This window comes from Leptonotus elevatus, chromosome 7, assembly GCF_054856555.1.
Source record: "Leptonotus elevatus isolate MCC_2025b chromosome 7, RoL_Lele_1.0, whole genome shotgun sequence".
NCBI lineage: Eukaryota > Metazoa > Chordata > Actinopteri > Syngnathiformes > Syngnathidae > Leptonotus > Leptonotus elevatus.
The window spans coordinates 17,148,429-17,169,007 of NC_141245.1; the positions used below are offsets into that span (position 1 = coordinate 17,148,429).

At 39.4% G+C, this 20,579-nt stretch overlaps 2 protein-coding genes across 7 annotated transcripts in view; one reads left to right on the forward strand and one right to left on the reverse strand.

Moving 5' to 3' along the window:
- strn4 (striatin, calmodulin binding protein 4) overlaps positions 1-20,579 on the reverse strand; it is a 25,169-nt gene continuing 4,590 nt past the window's right edge. Inside the window, exons 2-18 of the mRNA XM_086081042.1 lie at positions 15,331-15,434; positions 15,065-15,141; positions 14,837-14,915; positions 12,972-13,157; positions 12,538-12,715; positions 10,624-10,780; positions 10,077-10,172; positions 9,771-9,889; positions 9,490-9,665; positions 8,181-8,228; positions 7,888-8,009; positions 7,637-7,804; positions 7,407-7,547; positions 7,223-7,321; positions 7,043-7,129; positions 5,454-5,643; positions 1-4,240 (exon numbers count right to left, since the gene is read on the reverse strand). Coding sequence (XP_085937168.1) covers positions 5,474-5,643; positions 7,043-7,129; positions 7,223-7,321; positions 7,407-7,547; positions 7,637-7,804; positions 7,888-8,009; positions 8,181-8,228; positions 9,490-9,665; positions 9,771-9,889; positions 10,077-10,172; positions 10,624-10,780; positions 12,538-12,715; positions 12,972-13,157; positions 14,837-14,915; positions 15,065-15,141; positions 15,331-15,434 — 2,007 coding nt within the window. The 3' untranslated portion in view covers positions 1-4,240; positions 5,454-5,473. The remainder of the gene's footprint in view (positions 4,241-5,453; positions 5,644-7,042; positions 7,130-7,222; positions 7,322-7,406; positions 7,548-7,636; positions 7,805-7,887; positions 8,010-8,180; positions 8,229-9,489; positions 9,666-9,770; positions 9,890-10,076; positions 10,173-10,623; positions 10,781-12,537; positions 12,716-12,971; positions 13,158-14,836; positions 14,916-15,064; positions 15,142-15,330; positions 15,435-20,579) is intronic.
- The window catches only part of fkrp (fukutin related protein), a 17,819-nt gene continuing 10,559 nt past the window's right edge, over positions 13,320-20,579 (forward strand). For 4 of the 6 annotated variants that reach the window (XR_015095601.1, XM_086081043.1, XM_086081048.1 and 1 more), the window contains exons 1-2: positions 13,320-13,482; positions 18,266-18,425. The gene's annotated coding sequence lies outside the window, so the exon portion shown is untranslated. The remainder of the gene's footprint in view (positions 13,483-18,265; positions 18,426-20,579) is intronic. The other 2 variants (XM_086081044.1, XM_086081047.1) reach the window with 1 other exon arrangement.

Here is a 20,579-nt window from a genome sequence, read left to right on the forward strand (position 1 = left end):
TTACTGTACAAAATCATTTTTTTAATCCTTTTATCTTAATGACATACAACAAGCGACCAATAAAAAAAAAGGAAAAAAAAAGCTAAAATGCAGTTCAAAAATATATAATAAAACAAAATTAATAAAAGCAGGTCTCTTATCCCTTGTAGTTAGAGGAAATAGTTTGAATACAGCTTAATATGATGTACAAAGTATCACACAGTGATAAATTGCTAATTAAAAAAATAAAATAAAAACAATGAGTCCTTTACCTTGGCCTCTGACTGGTAACACATTTTTTGGGCACTTTCTTGACCCCCCCTCCCACAAACGCCCCATCCTTTTTTTCCATTAGGTCATTTTTTAAATATTTTTTTTACAAGTTGTATAATGTTATCATCAATCACAAGCAAGTCCTATGCCTAGTAAAGGAGAATGATTCACTTATGATACTAAGGATTTCTTACACCTCAAGTTGCATTGAGGATCAAGAGAGATGCAAGAAAACAAGAGATGTTAGACTTTTACAGCACAGAGAATGGCATTGTCCGCATCTACAACATGTGTTGTGTACACCTTGCCACGCGTCTCACGGACTCGTCTGCACTCACAGGGAGCTCGTTTCAGCCTTTAGCAAACAATCTTTTTTTTTTTGTTTTTTTTTGTCTTCATTTGGGATGCTGATTTACAAATTAACAAATTGCACGGCAACCTTTTGCCAAACTCACAAGCTAATTGTTGTGGGTTGGCATGTTAGTCCAGATTAAAGTTATGTTAACTCAACAGGCTTGTAAAAAAATATATACATTTCACAAGGACCTGCACAAACTATTGAAAATACTAATGCGTATGACAAGCCATTAGTTTGCATTGCTTTTATGCGAGTTTAAAACATTGCATAAACTAGTCATTTAACTCTGGTTACTATTAATGATGTAATAACTAGTATTACGATGAAAAAGTGTAGTAAAGTCATTATCTTGATCATCGTCTTTGCTACAACAGGCCACTACTGTTATGATTGGGACTGATCAACTGTTTTCCAATATCTGAAAATATTTTTAGGTTTGGAAATAGTGGAAAAGGTAGAGGCCATTCAAAAACGTAAAAGCGCTTCATATAGAGATCTGCCATTTTCAGAGGACCGACAATTAATGCACTCGCATGTCTTCGCCCCCCCCCCCCCCACACACACGCCTGCAACCCTGTTTGAGTAAAACTAAATGCTGCAGTCCCCCCCTGATGATTACAAAAATTTAAATTACCTTAAACAATACCGTTATCTTAAGAGTTGCAAGTCGGACAACTTTTATTACAACTTAGTCTGCATCATAGTTGTGGTGTAGGGCAAAATCCTCCTTATCTCCAAAACCTTTACTTCTTAGGAAGAAAAAAAATGCGTATTTGTTGAGCCATTAATGTGTCGCATCTTCAAAGAGAGGCAAGCCATTTTAAACAGTTTAGATTGGTCAGTAATTTGTAAAAAAAAATAATAATAATAATAACATACCCACGTGGGGACTGACCAAAAGTTTTGGCTTTGTGAAAAAATATGAAATTGACCAAATTTGGACAAAGGTTTTCATCCACCAGTTACAATATGGCAACATTATTCAACTTGAAACTATGAAGAGTTAAAAACATTCAGATTTGCCCATCCCATTGAAAATATTTAAACACAACGGATTATTCAATGTCTTCATAATTAAACAACTTTTGCAAAAATGCCCATCGCTACAAGCTAATAAACTAAAAGTTGCTTTTTTTAATCATAAATATAACCCAATAGAAAACTGTTCTCCATGACTGGTTGGGCTTTCCCGTCAAATAGCAGAACAGAGCGGTTGGGCAATAATTTAGTGCTCTGATTGAACGTTACTAAGATAAACTGAAGTTCTTACACAGCGCATCCGTTCATAACGTTTCTTCCTATGTGTCGTGACAAAAAGTGACTTATGATTTAAAATAAACATTTTATTGCCCCATGGAGCCATTTTTTTTCTGGGAACGCCCCTGCACGCGTCATGCTACCACCGAGAGCATCCAAGGGAGGGGTGGGGGGGGGGGGGGGGGGGTGGGGGGGTGGTAATGTGCTACAGTGCAACTCGTGCACACCATACAACGGGCGGGAACCTCGGGATGATGTCCTACTAATTTTATTTCATTATTTTTAAAGTCTGAATGCAGGATGGTGACTGACATTTATGGAGGGGGAAAAAAATGTGAGGAAGCTGAGGATCTCTCTTACACACACAGCCCACAGATGAGAAATTTAGAAATGTCAACATTGTGAAATGATTGGCAAGTCAATGAAATGATTCAACAGTGACATCAACACTGCAAGTCTCACTCTCTCACGCGGGGAAAAAAGATATCCCTGAACTAACGCAGGCTTTCATAGCACCTTGATTTCACTAATGCACACACGCTCCTCTGTACAGTAAAAAGCAGCAAATAACACAATTTGCTGGGAACGCACAGTCCGGCCTCACACTGCACTCTCCAAACGTGAACTGTTTTCACACTACTGATTTACAAGAGCATCATTGGCCATTAAAGGGGAACTAAACCCAAACACTTCGAGCAGGAATACATTGCATGTGCCAGCACTAGTCAAAAAAAATGATATTGTAATCAACAATGCATTCATGGTGTAAGAATTAAACAGAATTATGAATCAATGGAGACGACTTTGGGCAAAATCCTTATCACTCATAGACATGAAGTGACACCATGTGTGATCAGCGGTACCAACGACCAGGGCTCTCGAGTTTGAAGTCTTGAAATTAATTTTGAAAACAGTTTGTTGAAAACAAATATAACGCTCCGAACGCCACCGTAACTGTCGCCTTAAGATCTAGAGATTTTTTTTTTTCTATGAGAGAAAGTCGGTTAAATAAGACTTCTGTAAAGGAACTGTATCAGCCATTTCCTTCTACTATCAATCAGTGATGGCTCTAAGACCTTTGAAATAGAGTTTGGTGAAGATGACGTAGTCACAGTCATTTACTTTTTTTACACTTACGGTACTGGACACCAGTTGGGGAGTGGCTGCCGTATTCTACCCGTTTAATCAATAACAGAGTAAGAAATTAGTGATTTTTTGTAAAAGCAAATTGTTTTGGCGATTCAACATGATTTTGAGGTGGTGCTAGTGCACATAAATTACAATATAAGTTATATTATCAACTTGAATGATGCAGTTTAGTTACTCAATCAAGATGGTGCTTTGTTTTTGTTTTGTTTTTTACTTCCTGAAAACTTAAGACTTTTAAGATGCAAGGATTCCATCTGACGACGACTATATTTAGCTTGTCGTTACTGAGTACTTACTACCTCTATAGGTTTCTTTTATTAAATAAAGCTGCATAATAAACCGGAACTGGCAAATACACCTAACATTCTTGCAAATTTACAAGAATGAAAAGACCTAAAACTGTCAGTCCCCATAAGCCATTACACAAGGGCATGTGTTGTTTCAAAGCATTTTTTTTTATTTTTTAGAGTAATTACTTTATTAAACAGCACCTGATATAGAAGATCAAGATATGGTATTTAAAATACAACAGAAATTTTTGACATCTTGGGTTTAGTTCCACTTTAAATGAAGAGAAATTCACGGAGATAAACATTCCATACAACACCTATACAGTGAAAGTGGGTCTCGGCCAAGTTTAAATTAAAGCTATTGAGTTGAAACACTGGCATGTTGAACATTCTCGGACCTTGAATTAAAAAAAAAAACGCACACACACTCCTCATTGAGTCTTTGGAATGTGACACATGCACACACACAGATTCCAAGATTGGCTAACACACCAACATCCACTGGTCAGCCACACGAGTTTACACTTTTGCATGTATGCGGCATGCAGGAGTCTACTTGGTGGTTCTCCTTAAAACACGAGCAGTTAAGTCATAGAGCACAAGTGCACATGCCACCTTGATATAACCAATCGGTAGACTCGGAATTAAAAAAGAAAAGAAAAAACGGAAAAGCGCACTGTAGTGTAGAAAAGGTGTGATCTTATTTGAAGCTGCAGGTAGGAGCTTCTAGAGGTAAAAAACAAAGCAGTGTGTTTTGTATAACAAGAAGTCACTGAGGCATAAAACAGTGAGGAAGTGAGGGGAGGTGACGTCCTGTGACAATAACCCAGCCAGTGGGATGCAGGACAGTGTGTGTGCACGCGTGTGAGTGTGAGTGTGTGTGTGTCAAGAGCAAATTGTGTCCACCGTAGTCTCTTTCGGCACAGTCAAGAGTCTGAAAGAAAAAAAAGAAAGACAAACAGTCATATTGTATTCATGTTGGTGCCCACTGAAGTGACTCTCAAATGTGATACGCGTGCCACAAGTGGTAAGTGGGCTCCCTCTCCTGGTACACAGAAGAATCACTGCTTAAGTACAGTTAATTGTTTTTTTACTTAGAAAAAAAAAACTTTTAAAATGTTTTTAACTTTAAACTTTTTAACTCATTTGCAACCAAAAACCATAAATACGTTCTATTTTAAATGTGGTGTCCCAAAGACGTATTTATATGGTTAAAAAAAATGTATATGCTAGAGTATACAGAAGGCTTTGATGTAGCTTCTCAACTGCAAAGAACGGTTGAATAAATGGTAGTTATTACACAAACCGCCAGCAGGTGGCAGCAGAGCAAAAGAGATCAACCAGGGCCATGTTGAAAGCTCTTTACTCACAATTCTAAATAAATTTGTGAATAATGATGAAACTTAGCTATATTTTAATGCTAATTGAGGCAAAACGGAAACAGATAGAAATATACTTTTTTTTCCTGATGAAAGAAGAGACTCTAATCTTTCGTTTGGTAGGTTCCATGTTTTAGCAATAGAACACAATATTCTGTGGGCCTTGCAGAATCAGTAAACATCCAGTAAAACAGCCGGGAGTGAAGGAGATTGCTTCAGTGAAAATGGCTGAGCGTGAATCAGTTAATTTTAAGTGGAAAGATAAACAAAACAATCCATTCATACATTTTCTGAACTGCTTACCATAATCCGCAAATTCCGCAAAAAATGCTTAAATACAGATGCATTTATTGCTTGTGTTTGTTAAAAAATACATGGGAAGAGGACATCGAAAAAATCACATCTTAAATCACAATCGCAATATTGAGAAGGAAAAAAATGTAATTACTATAATTATTTTTCTAAATTGTTCAGCCCTATGAATGACTATTATACTGCCCCCAGTGACCAAGAGGCGCATATCAAAAAACACAAAAGGGCTTGAACAGATTAACAGCATAATTATGGTGGTAGTGCTAGGAGAAAGAAGTACCAGTGCAGTTTTTTTTGTACTAGTTGGTACCTCTGCTATATTGCATCACTACATAGAAAGTAACTTATTGACTGGTTTTTAAAATGAAGCTATTTTCAGCAGTAATAATGCCCCACATACTTGGCAGTAAATTTCATGATTTGTTATAAATCTCGCACCCGCCACTCCCGCCTCACCAGATGGAACTGCGGTACTATCAGACAAAGATCTTGGCGAGTGCGTCGGCGCCGGCGCTGGCGATGAAGGGCTGCGAGCTGTGGAAGGCCACGTCGTGAATGGCCTCGTCGTGCTTCTTCCTGTGGGCTGTGATCTCCTGCACGCACGTCCTGTTGTCGAGCATCCACAGGCGCACGGAGCAGTCGTGGCCTGCAGGACAGGGAATCAGATTTATCAATAAGGAATAATAAAAATAAATAAATAAATACAAAAATTTAAAAAAGGAATAGGGAGAACTCACATTTTTCGGAGATTTGCTTGAGCAGTGCAAAAGATAACTGTAATGTTTTTTGTTTTGTTTTTTCGTGTGGCTGACTGGAGTGGAAATGCATGTATTTACTACTTTTCCGTGCATTATCTAACACTGGATTTAATATTAATTTAGGATGAGAAAATACAAGAATACATTTTTAAAAAAGACAGATTTTCTATTTGACGTTAGAATCCATTGAGAAATTGTGATTTTATGCACCATCAAAATAAACAATAACTTTAATACTAATGCATATTTATGGTGTGGAAAAATTTGTGTTAACGAGCAAATTATGTTTGGGGGTTAGAAATTAACAACATGAAAACAAAATTAAAATGCATGTGAATTCAACATCTTTTGGTAGAGAATACAAGCTTTTTCACACTGCACTTGGTTTAATTTGAGTTTGCTACAACAGAGATTGCCCATATTTGAAAGCGCATGCAAAGCAGCCAACCAGGAAGTAACAAGGAAGCTTTTCCGCTGGTTAGCCTATTGCTGTTAGCACTCTAAAATCAGTGTGCCAGCCCCTCTACCATCGGACGCGTCTTCAAACATTACAGCGACAACGCTATCAAATTGAACATTAGGACATGGCTGCCCACCTTGCGTGTTGTACTCTGATGTGACACGGCGTTTCATCAGAGCATCCCATAGCGCCTACACATTGAATGGATTACTTGATGGTACACTGCACATTACTAAGTGCAGTGTGAAAAGGTCTTTACTGGGTAAAAACACATTTGAGTCGCCTTGTGTATAATACGTGCTATAAGCCTTGCCGAAAGCTAATTTTTCATTCGAGGATAATAATGTGAATGCACATTTTTTGAATATTCTGTTGGAAATTGAGTGAAAGCACAGTCCTTGTTTTGGTTTCATTGTTGTTTTTCCATATTATCTTTGTGCCTGCCAGAACAGAATTTTTTGTTGAACAACAGTGCCAATATATTTTTGTAGAAAAAAAAACATTTTGGTGGTTGAGAATAATTGAATGTGTGGATTTTTCTTGCTTGTGAAAAAGAGTGTATATGTAAATTTTTTGTTCTAGTGTAATAGTGTGAATATTTTTATTATTGGTAATATATCAAAGTGTGCATGCAAATTTTGTCGTGAATTTTATTAGGTTTAGTGTAAATGCAATTATTTTGTCTGAGTAATAGTGAATGTTTGACTAATTAATCACACCATAAATTTTACAAGTACTAAAAATACTGATTAATAAGATCAATTTCTTCAATGTCAATGACCGCTTGTTCTTGAAATAGAAAATTTAGGGATTTGGTTGCTACTCACTGCCAGAGATGAGGTAAGTGCCTTTTGGATCTGTAGTGAGACATGTAACTGCATCCAAGTGGGCCACCATGGAATGGACCACTTTACCTATCAAAAAATAAAAAAAATAAAAAATAGAAAGAATATTTACATGCTGGTCCACAAAAAAAACATGACCATTAAATATAGAACTGTGGGTACCGGTCTTGTTGTCTAAGAAGCGTATGGTGCGGTTCTCGTGTGCAGTGATGGAGAGGGGCTCGGATGGGTGACTGACCACACGGTTAATAAGTTCACTTCCTGCAAAGGACAATAAATAATAATTTCTCCATATGCATGACATCTTGATGCAGTTCATTAAGTGGGGCAGGTGTCTCGGACGTACCATCCTTGGTCTGCGTCTCTAGCGCTGTGATGCTCTGCTCCGTATTGAGATCATAGAGCAGAGTTTCGCCCGCGTCAAATGACACCACCACCTGGTTGGGGTCAGTAGCCACGAAGGCCACCGAGGTGGGCGTCCCGTGTTCTGTTGAGATTTGGGAGGGGGGGGGGGGGGGTCGTCGCATGTTAAATGTGTAAATAATAGAGAACGTCCAGTTACACGCATGCAGCTACCTCTCTCTTTATTGATGACAGACAGGCAGGGGGCAGAGTTCCGCGGGTCCCAGATGCGAATGGTGCCGTCCGCCGAGCACGAGGCCAGTCGATGATGGACCTCGGAGTATGTGAGACCCCACACGCTGTCCTCGTGGCCTGCCAGCACGCTGCTCTCGATGCCAGGATCTAATTGAGGTGACAGAAAATGCCGTTTGCATCATAACAGCTCATTTGAAATGGCAACCGAATAGCGCAGCGGACTCACTGACCGTAGTTGTCGTAAGGATCCACATTGAGGTCTGGCATTTTCCAACACCGTACGCTTCCATCCAGGCCTCCGCTGTAGCAGGATTCTCCGTCTTCTCCCATGGTCAGTGACAAAACAGCACCACTGGACAAAGTGCAAAATGTTACATACATTCTTGAGATTATCTGGGGACGATTCTAATTTGTGAAAAAAAAATGCACAATACGTCTCGTAATTATTTCAAGAGGCATAAACAATCAGTTCCACATGATTACTGATCAATGTATGTGGGTGCTTGGGCATGTTTGGACTCACCTGTGCGCTCTAAACGTGTAGATGGGCTCAACATCTAAAGCAGCGTTTCTGTGGAGGAAAACATTGTTTAACGGCGCATGCTGTTCATTAAGATGCCCCATTAGTCGAGTATTTATATTGTCACCTTCTTAAAACAATAGCCTAAGTCATATTTTAACCCTCTTTTTTTTGCCTTGAACATCTCTACATAATGAGCTACTAAAATAATCTTCATCCTTTGTTAACTAATTTGCTCTCAAAAACGGTCTATTTTAAATATTGCCATGGTCCGCAAAACATATTTATACGTTTTTTTATGCTAGAGCATAGGTGTCAAACTCCTGTCCTGCAGGTTTTGGATGTTTCCGTTCTCCAACACAGCTGATATATGATATGTGTCTGCATAAGCCTGATAACGATCCTGCTGATTGGAATCAGCTAGTGTTGGAAGAGGGAAACCTCCAAAACCTGCAGGACTATGGCCCTCGAGGACCGGAGTTTGACACCTATGTGCTAGAGCATACAGAAGGCTTTGATGCATCCTCTGACCTGAAGAGGTCGCTTAAAGCAATGGTAGTTATTACAAAAAACGGCCAGTAGGTGGCAGCAAAGTATACGAGATCAACCAGGGCCATGTTGCAACAAGCTTTTTTCCCCTGGTTTGTGAATAATGATGAAACTTAGCTATATTCTAATGCTAATTGCTGCACAACTGAAACGGATACAAATATACTTTATTTCCTGATGAAAGAAGATACTTTAATCTTTCTTTTGGTATGTTTTTATAGAAATAAAACACAATATTCTGTGGGCCTTGCAAAATCAGCCAAAATCCAGTAAAACAGCCAGGAGCGAAGGGGGTTGCTTCAGTGAATTCTACCACTGTAATGAAATTATTAATGAACATAAATACGTATTTGGTTCCGTTTTTTTGTGTTCTCTAAAAAAAAAAAAACATTAGTTAGGTGACAATATTATCCTCATAGCTGTGCTCTAACATTTGTGCTCACATATCTGTTGCCTAAACAGTCATAACACCGCAACACAGATGCAAGTTGTTAGCTCGTCTGTGGCATTTTGCATTGTTTGTTAGCATTAAGATACCAAAGCTGAAGCTATGTGGTTGTTTAAAACACTGTGTAATTCTTGGTTTTAAGTTTAGTTCAACAGTAAACCTCAACTGGGACTGGCAATAAATAGTTTGAAGGCTCTTTTTTGTGTGGAAGAATTGGGCCAAACGACGACTTATATCTTAAAAAACAACAACCTATAAGTCAGGTCACTCGCAACTCAAGACACCAGTGTATTTGATTTTTAAGAAGGTTCCTACTTTTTGGAATGCATGGCCTTATTGAGGTTCCATAGTTTTAGTGTTCCATCCTCCGAGGCTGTGAGCAGCACCGCTTGGCTGGGATGAAACGTCAACGCGCGGATGGCGTCAAAGTGGCTGCGTAGCGTGAAACGGGGGTTCCACGTCTTCTTAAACTCTTCTCTGTTATCCTGCATCTGGAACACACGCACACAGTTACATCATCAAAGTGGGAACGGCTCAGCGATTGTGAGGGTTTGAACCGCATCCGGTATGACGACGGGAGCAAATGTGTTAATTACATCCATGGAGAGATCGTTGTCATTGGCGACGGTGAGATCAGCCAGTTCACCCAAGTTCATGTCTCCGCCTCCGACTGCATCCATGATGAAGACATCCGAGGAGAAACCCAAGGCGCCACCTGCAGGGTTGGAGTATGTGTATGTGCGTGTGTGTTGGTCCCGCCAACACGACAGTTCCAGAAACAGTCAAATAGAAACAAACAAATATGGAAAGTGATTCTTGTCTAGCCCTTCATCCTGTTACTCTCCTGCTAGCTTAGTGGAAGACTAAGAAGTCTACTCTTCTTTTCTAAGGGAAAGTCTTACCTTCGCCAGAGCGAGCTTGTCCTGATACAGAGGGGGGCGCGGCAGGTTTTGCGGGGAAGTCCGACATCATGCCTTGTAACTTGTTCCTGCGGTTCTCTGAACCCGGCGACAGGAAAGACACACAACACATCCAGTCACGCGGAGAGATGGAGGATGATTTTGAAGGCCAAATGCAGACAAAAAGATAAAGACACCATACTTTCAACTAGATGTATATGTTGGAGGAAACGTGGACATGTAAAGGCTGCATGCATGATACTCGCACATCATGATACTCATGATGAAATGACCCCAGGAGAGAGAAAAGGGAGAGAGAGAGCGAGACTAGAGACAGACGACAGCGACACAGTGCTAAGAGTCACAGACAGAGACAAAGAGACAGGCAGTTGGGAAAAGAGGCTGGTTTTATTGACAAGAGATGCTGAGACAATGAAGTAACTCATAAAAAAGGTGAGCATGTGGGGAAGTGGGGGAGGGGGTATCAGGAAAGACAGATATAACGGTGGCAGGGAGGTTGGAAGTGAAGGTTGCTATGGTAGCTGCGTACCTAACTCCCGGCCGTCCCCAGAGATCCTGGCCTCTCCCGCCCCCTCCCCATCCTCCCCGGAGCCCAGAAAGTCAAATTCACTGAGAGCGTCTTCTGAGTCGTCCTCATCCTCCTCATCCTCCGGGTCCAAGTCTGTGGTCATGGGCTCTGAACCCATCTGAAGGAAAACAATTAGAATTCATAAAAATATCAGCAGATGTTTTAAACATAAAAAACAAGAAGTTTGACTATTTCCAGGTGTTTACCAATTGGTTATTATGGTTGGTACAGTGGTTCCTTGAGATATGTTACGTTTAACTCATTTCATGACCATGAAAGGAAACGCCATTATGTTAAAAATATATAAATAATTGGTGCAGATATATGGTTTAAGCTGCAATTCAATAAATAGTGTAGCAACCTTTCCACCTTTGGCCACCAGGAGGCAGTGTAATACGGCTCTGGTCATGTGGACACAAACAAAGAATAGTACTGCACAACCTCTACAACTCCAATGGGGTATATGCCACAAAGGAGGCGGGACTTCCGACTTCCGGGTTTCACACATCGGCGCTGTTTCCGGTTGCTGTTTGCGACATGTCGGCCTCGGATGCACCTTCCCGTCGATGGGTGCGAGTGTATAGTGTGTCTGTCTCAGTTATCTGAAGTATTTCAGAGAGCTGAGACACCCTGCGCGCTCCCGCCAATGATTGGGAGTGCGCGATTGGGGGGGCGCAGGGGTGGGAGTGCAAGTGTTGGAACGCGGACAATATTGGCCGTAAACAGCGCTGATGTTGGAAACCCGGAAGTCGGAAGTCCATGACATCTACCCCATTCTAAGTGGCTCAATAAATTGCTGTAATATTTGTCATTTTGCATAGCGGATGAAGAATATATATGCCTGTGAGTAGTAAATCCCGTCATATTCAGTCTACGTGTTTTGCTCCACTAGTTCTAAAACTGCGACTATCAATGCTAAATATTAGAATGTCAATATAATTTTCCATTTATGTTAGCAATAAAGTAGCGGGCCAATTCTTATGGCAACAGCAGGCATAATCTGGGTACACACTGAGCAATTTAGTTTTTCTGAATAGTGACAGCTTTGCCGGACAACGCCATCTTGTAATCATGTGACTAGAGGATGTGTTTTGATTGGCCACCCGAATTTCTGCCCTCTTCACATAGCTCAAGAAGTGTGCACTTTTTTTCTTCATCAGGTAAAATTTTTTAAACATATTAGATATTTGCCTCAAGGCCTTGTGAGGCAGAACATTTAGCGAAAATAACATGCATACAACGAGCTATCTGTCAAGCGGAGTCTTAAATACATTTTTGCTCCGGTGTGGGGCAGGTAGTTTCAGTAGTTTGATTAAAAAAGAGAAACTCATATAATACAGATTCCTTGCATACAGCAAAAAATTAATGTTTACTCGTTTATTTTTCTTAATTTTGATTTCCTATTCACCACCTAAAGAAATTACATAGACAAGACAAAAATCAAAATGATTCTTTAGTATCAATTAGGTCGGAACTGGCCTTCTAAAAAGTGTGTGTTTAATTGATCTGGATGAATATTTTCTTTTTTAGTTTAACTCACTGAATCATTTGAAGAAGTTTTTTTTTATTATTAAATGCACCTGTATATTCCTTGAATACACTACAAATAATCACTGAGTTAAATTTTTTCTTGTCAACATTCTAAAATTATAAATATCCATTATGTATATTATATGAAAGAATGTCTTTCATTTTAGTGTATAGAACATGATTGCCTATTTTTAGTTTCTGAAAAAATGGTGGGATTTAATAATTTTTTCCTGGTCCGTCTTGGATATTTGTATGTAGTGTTTATCACTTGCAATGTCCTTCTCTCTACTCCCCTTTACTATGCTTACTTTAGGTGTTACTTCGGAATCATAAGCGTAATTGTACCTTAACTCGAGACTTTTTATTCTTGCGAGGGCCATCGATGCAGTCTGTCGCCATGCCTTGGAAGTCATCGTCCTCATCACTGTCGTCTTCATCATCATCCTCACGTCCGTGCAGGAAGGGGATCTTGTCGAGCACCGAGCCACCGAGACGTTCCTGAGAGCTTTCTTTGCCTGCATTCCTACAAACGGATAAACCCGTCAGCCTCTCCGCATTGACCGGATTCTTCTCAGCCGAAACAAGATATACAAATATTCAGATTCTGGTTGGTTTGAATTGCCATTCACAGAGAAGTATTATTTTAACAATGATTATTATTAAGGTTTTTTTTTTTAGCACTGCATCACACTAAGATCAGCAGCTAAACACGAGTACTATTGATTTAACGGAAAACTACTTGTGCGCGTAAGCATAAGCATTTTCCTCTTTATTTTTACCTCTTAATTTGTTCTTCTATCTGTCTGACCAGCAAGGATTCTCCACCTGCCCGCGTCTCAGGCTCCGGGGAGGATTCGGGTGGCGGTGGCCCGTTGGCCTCAGGGCTACTTCGCCCAAGCAGGGAGCGCACTCGTTTGGAACGCATGTCTAGTATGGTGTCCGAGTAGCCCACTTCCTCAAGATATCTGTGTTCACAGGAAACAGATACCCATCAGCAACTCAAGTCAGAAGTTGACAAGGAAACAAATAGTTAATACATCACAGCACATCATAGCCATACACTCCCTACTGTCAAATAGTATACCATAAGGATTATGCATTCGCTGCAGTATGGGCAAAGGTTTACTCCTACTGCTCCATGTTGTGATAATGACATGATTTTCCTTTGCCTTTGTGTCTATGATGTCATCTTTCACATCCAAATAGTTCAGATTTGTGCAAGTGTTGACAGGCAATCAGGCATGCTTTGAAATATGTTCGCAGTATGAAAGTCCAGAAGGGGACACTATGGTAAGTCATTTAATTCTTCTTTTTATTGTGAATTAATTTAAAGATGGAAATTCTAATTTTTTGGTCATCTGAAGTCACAACTGAACCAGGCAGTCTAACCCAAATTAACAGTTGGAACCACATTTACATTGTGAAGGATTTGGAAAATCTTAAGTTAAACAATGGCTCTATTATCAAAATAGTTGTTGGTTAATTTTGACATATCTAATTAGAATTTGCACATTGTATATATAACAAACATGTAAAATACTTGATGCGTCTCAGTTTTGGGTGTGAAATTGTGGAATCGTCTTGATGATGAGCTGAAGCTATGTACTTCCTTATCGGGGTTTAAGAAAAAACTAAACTATAAAATCATTCATGCTTATGTCATAGACAAAATTTTAAATATTAAGGCACTGTGGAGTCCGTGGATTACTTTGTGGATTATTTGTTTTATTGTATTTTTATGTGACTCCAATGCGATTGTATAGGACTGTGTTTTGAATTAGGTTTAAAAGGAGTCTTATTGTTTGAGACTATTTCATTAAGTTATATAGGGGTAGGAGTTAAAAAAGTCTATACTTCTTCCTACTCCTTTTTTCAAACATATGTATAGGTTAATTTTATGTTTTATAGGATTTTTAATATGTTTGAGTTGATGTATTTTTTTCTTTTATTTTCTTGGATTTAGATTTATGTATATAAGAAAATCTGATTGAATTTACCAGTAAACAATTTTTGCAAAAAATGTTTTAGCCTGCGTTGTGGAAAAGATAATACATTCCATTTGTGTTGTGGAACCCCGACTGTCATGACAAGTTTGCTCTATATTATTTATTTGGTTGTTACTAACATAACTATGAAATTAATTTTCAAAAATCATTTCCAGTTTAATACATTTTGTAGAAACCTTATTAGGACGTACGGCGCCATTGTTATTACGTCGCAACGCTTTCAGTACGAAGTGACGTCGAATGGCGGCTGGCTCTCTGCCGAGCAATGTGAAACGTCTATAAAGAAAGCAAGTTAAGCCTCCGTAGCGTTCCTAAACTCTTGAATGTGTCTGGTGAATGACGAGAGCACGGCGTGGGGGAGGCTGACTATCCCGATCGCATGTTGTTTCTTTAGGAACGCTACGAGGCTTAACTGGCAGTAAATGGGGTGAGGGCGGGATGTGAGGCAGGCAATGAACCACAGTTACTTCGACTATATGCTTTTTCCTTTGCCATTTGGCACCCACTGTAACTCATAACCAAACCCCTCCTCTTTATGGTATTCATGTTTAAACCCTAATCCTCACAACAATGGAAAGTTACCACCGATGACTGATATCAGTGAATGAAATGAGATGGTCTGATGACACTAGACTTACTTGCGTAGTAGCTGACGTCCCTCCTTCCACGACATTTGATTGGCTGGCTCAGAATCCAATTCAGCTGGGCCATTGGGAACTGTAGAGAGCGAGATTGGGTGGGTGAATTAAGTACCAAGGGAGGGGCTTGAAAGAGCAGTAAAAAGCATTGTAGCAGCAATGCAGGATGTAACAATTAATGAGGAGGAGGATTTTAAAATAGTACAAAAGATAAGGATGCAAACATACTGGGTTCTGCTTCCATCTCTGGTTTCTTGTCCCCGGGACTCAGGTCATTTCCTGTCTTCAGCTTTTGGTGTTTAGCCCTGCAAACATACACAGTACCACAAGAGGGCCCCGTTACAAAAGAATCATTGGCAAGCATAAAATCCATCCACCCATTTTCCATACATCCATAATCCATTAATTCATACAATCCAACCACCCACCCTCTAAAACGACATCTACCTGGCTGAAATAGAGCGTACTTGGACTTTCCTGGAATTCCATCTTACCTTTCTTGTTTGAGGGCGTATTCCAACATTTTAATCCGTCGTACTAGGTCCTGCTTCATGTTCTCTTGTCCTTTCCGCTCACCTTGCAGGAATGCTACCTGAGCCTGAAAACACACATTAAGTGACTTTTAGCAGAAGCATAACATTACGTGAATTTTGGTGCACCTGAACAAACTAATGAATCCATTACAAAAGCTGGATCAAAAACTCTGATTCTAGAAATAATAAAGCTCCATTTAAATTGATGCTGTCAGAAAGTTATTAATTCAACAATAGAGTGGAACCCGGACTTAGGAGATTTCATAGATATGAGCCTTTACTTGGACAATTTTTTGCCAAAGTTAACAAGTCTAACCTATCAAATTAAAACATTTATCTCTAACAAATCCATCCATCATCTGATATTATTTTGATACAGAATGCTTGTGATTGTTTAAAAAAAAAATACATGGCAGAGCACCTTGAAAAAAAATAATTCGGCCCTTCTCCCATTCATTTCATTAAGGAGCGCTGATTTGTATATAGAGGAGATTTGAGTTATAAGTGTGCTCACGGAATTTATTTAAGTCGTAAATCAAGGCACCACTGTATGTTTGTTATTGTGGATGTTGTTGCTGTGGTGCAGAACTGTATGATTTTCAAACCTTTTTAGGTCAAGTACTACAAAAAAAGTGGCAGACCACCTCATTTTGAGAAAAAAAAGAGAAAAAGTCCTTCTTAACAGTTACAATGCACTTATTTCATTATTTTAACGGTACCATCTTGTCATTTACTACGCAACTATAAAACCATACATTTTTTTAACCATAAATGCAAGTCACAGTTTGTTGGTTGATAAACAATGTCATCAATTTCGAAATGTGTGCGTGATTCAGTTATATCAATACTGCATCTTTGATGGTGTGCATCTACTCATTAAAAAATGTGTTAAGGCATTATTTGTTGCAATTTTAACAGTTGTTTGTATGGAATCACAATAGATTGTACAGCAAGTCAGTATGGTGCCCATATCTATTTATAGCTATATAAACTATGAGTGATACTGCTATAAGAAATACATATTAAATAAATAACAAGCACTGCGCCAATTGTGTTTGAACGAGTGTAGTATTTGATAACCGAGATGAGGCTATGGAACGAACACAAATAGATGACAAGGTTGGCAAACGGGTCTTATGAGAACTCGGTGAAGTACATGTTAAGTAGAGGGTTGTGGAAGACAGCTTTTATTTTTAAACTTGTCCTAACCAAGCCCTCAGTGCGCAGCTGCATGAGAGGGGAAAAACAAGAAACACTGGCCAGATTCAAATGGTCGTGCACAGTTAGGACACATCCTTCCTTTATGCGCTTCCTTTCTCTTTTTCCGTCCGTTTCCTTCCTCGGGGAGCAGATAAAATACTTACCTTGAGGAAAGAAGTGGTCACAGACTCAACGTGTGTCAAACAATAAAAGAAAGGCCTGATGGAATTGAGGGAAAACTGGTGCTGTAGAATGCGCAAGTCCTGACCAGTGTTGCATCAAATGTTAAATTCATTTTGGTGGAAAGAGTCCAACAGACTGAGCTCAAATTTAAAGGGGAAGTCAACCCCAAAATGTTCTTACGTACATGCCCCTACTAGTTTAAACACAGCATTCGGATCAATATTGCGTTTGTGGAATAAGTTAAGCAGCAAAACCCACCCATTTGGATCCAACTCAGGAAGTGGCCAAAATGACATCACAGCTGCTCAGGGCTCAGGTAACGGCCAATCACGGCTCATTTGTTTTCTGAAGCTGAGCTGCGATTGGTCGTTACCTCAGCAACTGTGATGTTATTTTCAGTCGACAGCAAGAGACAAAAGATGGATAACACCGGATGGATTTTGCTGCTTGACTTATATTCCACAAAACACAATATTAATCATAATGCCATGTTTAGACTAGTGGGGCTGGATAGAACTGTATTGCAAAAAAATATTGGGATTGACCTCCAACAAATTAAGTTTACACATGCACTACGGCGTGTCCGGTATTTACAAAAGCCATGTTAACGTATATTCTGCCATCTAAGCAACATGTGAAAATGACAACAGCAATACTAATGCGAACATGGATACCGGACAGAAATGCACATATCCTCTCCAGACATCCTCCACTTCTTTACCATACTGTATGAAACTATAACATGAAGTACAAGTTATAATAAGGTCAACTCAAATTAAGCTGTTAATGTTAAAGGGGAAGTCAACCTTAAACCTTCCTTGACAATAATATGTTGTTATCCTCACTAGTCCAAACATGACATTCTGATTAATATTACATTTGGGGAATATGAGTTATAAAAGTAAACTCTAGACGTTTTTATCCAGTTCAGGGGGCGGCCATTTTGCCAGTTGCTGTTGACTGAAGATGACATCACAGTAGCTCAGGGCTCAGGCACCAATCACAGCTCACCTTTTTCTGAAGCCGAGTTGTGATTGGTTGTTACCCGAGACCTGTGATGTCATTTTCAATCGACAGCAAGTGACAAAATGGCAACCTTCGGATATTGATTTAAAAAAATAAAAATACTGTGGGATTTTTGCTGCTTAACTCATATTCCACGCAATATTAACCAGAATACCGATTTTAGACTAGTTATGTAGAACATATGGTAAAAAACAGTCCATATTGAGTGACAGTGAATCTTTAAAAAAATATATATATATATACTTATTATCAAAATTGAATAAAGCTCTGTGATTTATGGGCTATATTGAAATCTGAAGTATTGTTACTAAAGTGGGGGTACACACAATTGGACCTAATTTGATCATTTTTCAACAAATGTTGAGGATATGTTCCAAAGAAAAACCTATTAAATTTGGCTGCAGGTTTGATCCATGTTTTTTTTTCATATACATTTCCCTCACTGTCTCAGCAACTAATGCATTCATGAAAAAAAATCTCATTTCAGGCTTATGCAGGAGGTTGTTATTGATGAAGGTATATAATTGGACTTGGTGGAGGTCTGCCCTCAACAGAGTGCGATTGAAGTTCATGATGATGCATCTCTAATCAAGGAAGACACGTCCTCCTCCAACAGATTAAGAGCGGCAGACAGCAAGTACGAGCACGTAAGAATGCACAAGAGTGTGGTGTTAGAATAAACACATTCACAGCCCTTCCTCTGCCTGCACATGCATACTCACTTCTGAAAGAAGTAGAGCGATCTAAAAACACGGTCTCATGAGACAGCCACTTGGACTACTTGAGACTAAAGGGCAGTCAATCACACGATCACACAAACACACACGGACAGTCATGTAACAACTGGGAGGCCTGCTGTGTAATCTGCCAAACCGACCTCGCTGATTTGGCTGCCGAGTAATCCCGATTAATGCAATGTGATTTTACACGCTTAATCGAAGACTTTTGGAGATAATTGTCCGAGCCAGTTCGTAAACACTGGCAACATGATCATATACGCCGACGACTCAAAAGTTTGTTTTAGGCCAGACATGTCATTGGGGGATTATCTAAGGACCATGGTCGATGATAGCAGCTCGGCTAGATGAGCCTTTCCAACTGCACCAAATTACAACGATGAGGCAAATAATTGTAGGGAAAATGACAAGGGGATAATGTTTCTTTTACATTCAAATAAATCAGTCGGTAAAGAGGTTCGACAATGACTGATTAACAGGCATACAAGTGATATGCTAAAACTACAAGCTACTAGGTTCTAAAATCATAAACCTAACTCTATCATGAGGAAGCTCAACAGAAAAAAAGGTTCTGATTTTGAAAACATTTCAAAATCGAATTAAAATAATTCCGATTCTGAACAAATTCAGAACGTTGTGGTTAGCATAACCGCCTCACATCCCGTACACTAAGCACGTTACTACTACCAGTATCAGCACTGGTGCAGATACTGCATGTCTATAGAGCACTCAATCATAAAAATGCACCGATATTTCAAACCGATACCACCTCACCAGGCTGAAACATACAGTACATTCTGGGTAGGACTCATGTCAGCCATGTTGAGATACTTCAAGGTAAACAATTTTCACCGACTGCAAATTATGCTCAGCTCAAGCGGTGACGGAAGCGGCCGGCAGGCACCTAGCTTAAAAACTCTGTTCCGTGTTGCTCACCTCAAGCCACGCTCCCGTCGCAAAGCTGCAGCGGCCAAGTCGCGTAATAAGTAAACTATTGTTTTATGAAGTATCACTTCAGTTGTCTTGTTTAGTTGTCATAGTTTTATTTTAGAACTTGTGGTATTCTCAAGAAACAGTTTTATATTTGTTTTTACTTGCTGTATATTGTAGTAACATATAGAGGAAACAGGGCATCCATTAACCAACTGGTGTATACACCAGACTCTTATTTTGGCTCTTATCTACGTACTCCTTTTCCAGAGTGCCCCCTTGTGTTCAGACTGAGACACCATAACTGAAATACTTTGTGTTACGGCTACATAAGAAGTGAAATGTACTGCAAGACTGTTAGGAAAAACATTCAGTTGTATGTTAAAATGTCAACTTGTTATTTGAGTGAAACATACATCATGTTCATGATTTTTATTTTATTTTATTTTTTAAACTACAGTGGCTTAAGATAAATAATTTAGCACAATTGCAAGACAACATTTTCAAATATTGTAACTCTGTACTGGCGAACAGTCAAATGTCAGTATGCAGTTTTTAAAAACTGGTATCAGTGCATCCAGACCAAAAACATGCAGAAAATGGATGGATGATGGAAGAAATTAAACAACCTTGAAAATATATATAAAAACACAAGCTTGGTCAACGAAACCAGGTTCCCAATATTTCTTGCCAAACATCTTGATTTGCCTAAAGGTCCAAACTGGAATTAATCAGGCTTGGATACGAAACCCATCCATGCCCTCCTACCGACTCACGCAGAGACAAGCCATCACCTCTGCAAGTTCACACTGCACCAATTTAAGGACCAGAAGGTGCTCCGAATATGGCAAAATGTAGAAACACAAATGACGAGGGATCATACTAACAGGCGCATTCATATATCTTAACTTGTCACAGCTCCAGAAAACCACAACATGCTTACAGTACGTCATTACGGAATGCCATGGTATGGCGATGAAAAGACGTCGTCCTGTCCTTTCCGTCAACGCCTATGCCCAGATTCCGGTTCAGATTGAGACGTGCCTGTTCTTGTTAATGTGTGGGACCCGTGCCAGTTCACTACTACGGATTCATTTGACACCAAGAAGAAAACGACTTAACATCGATAAGAGA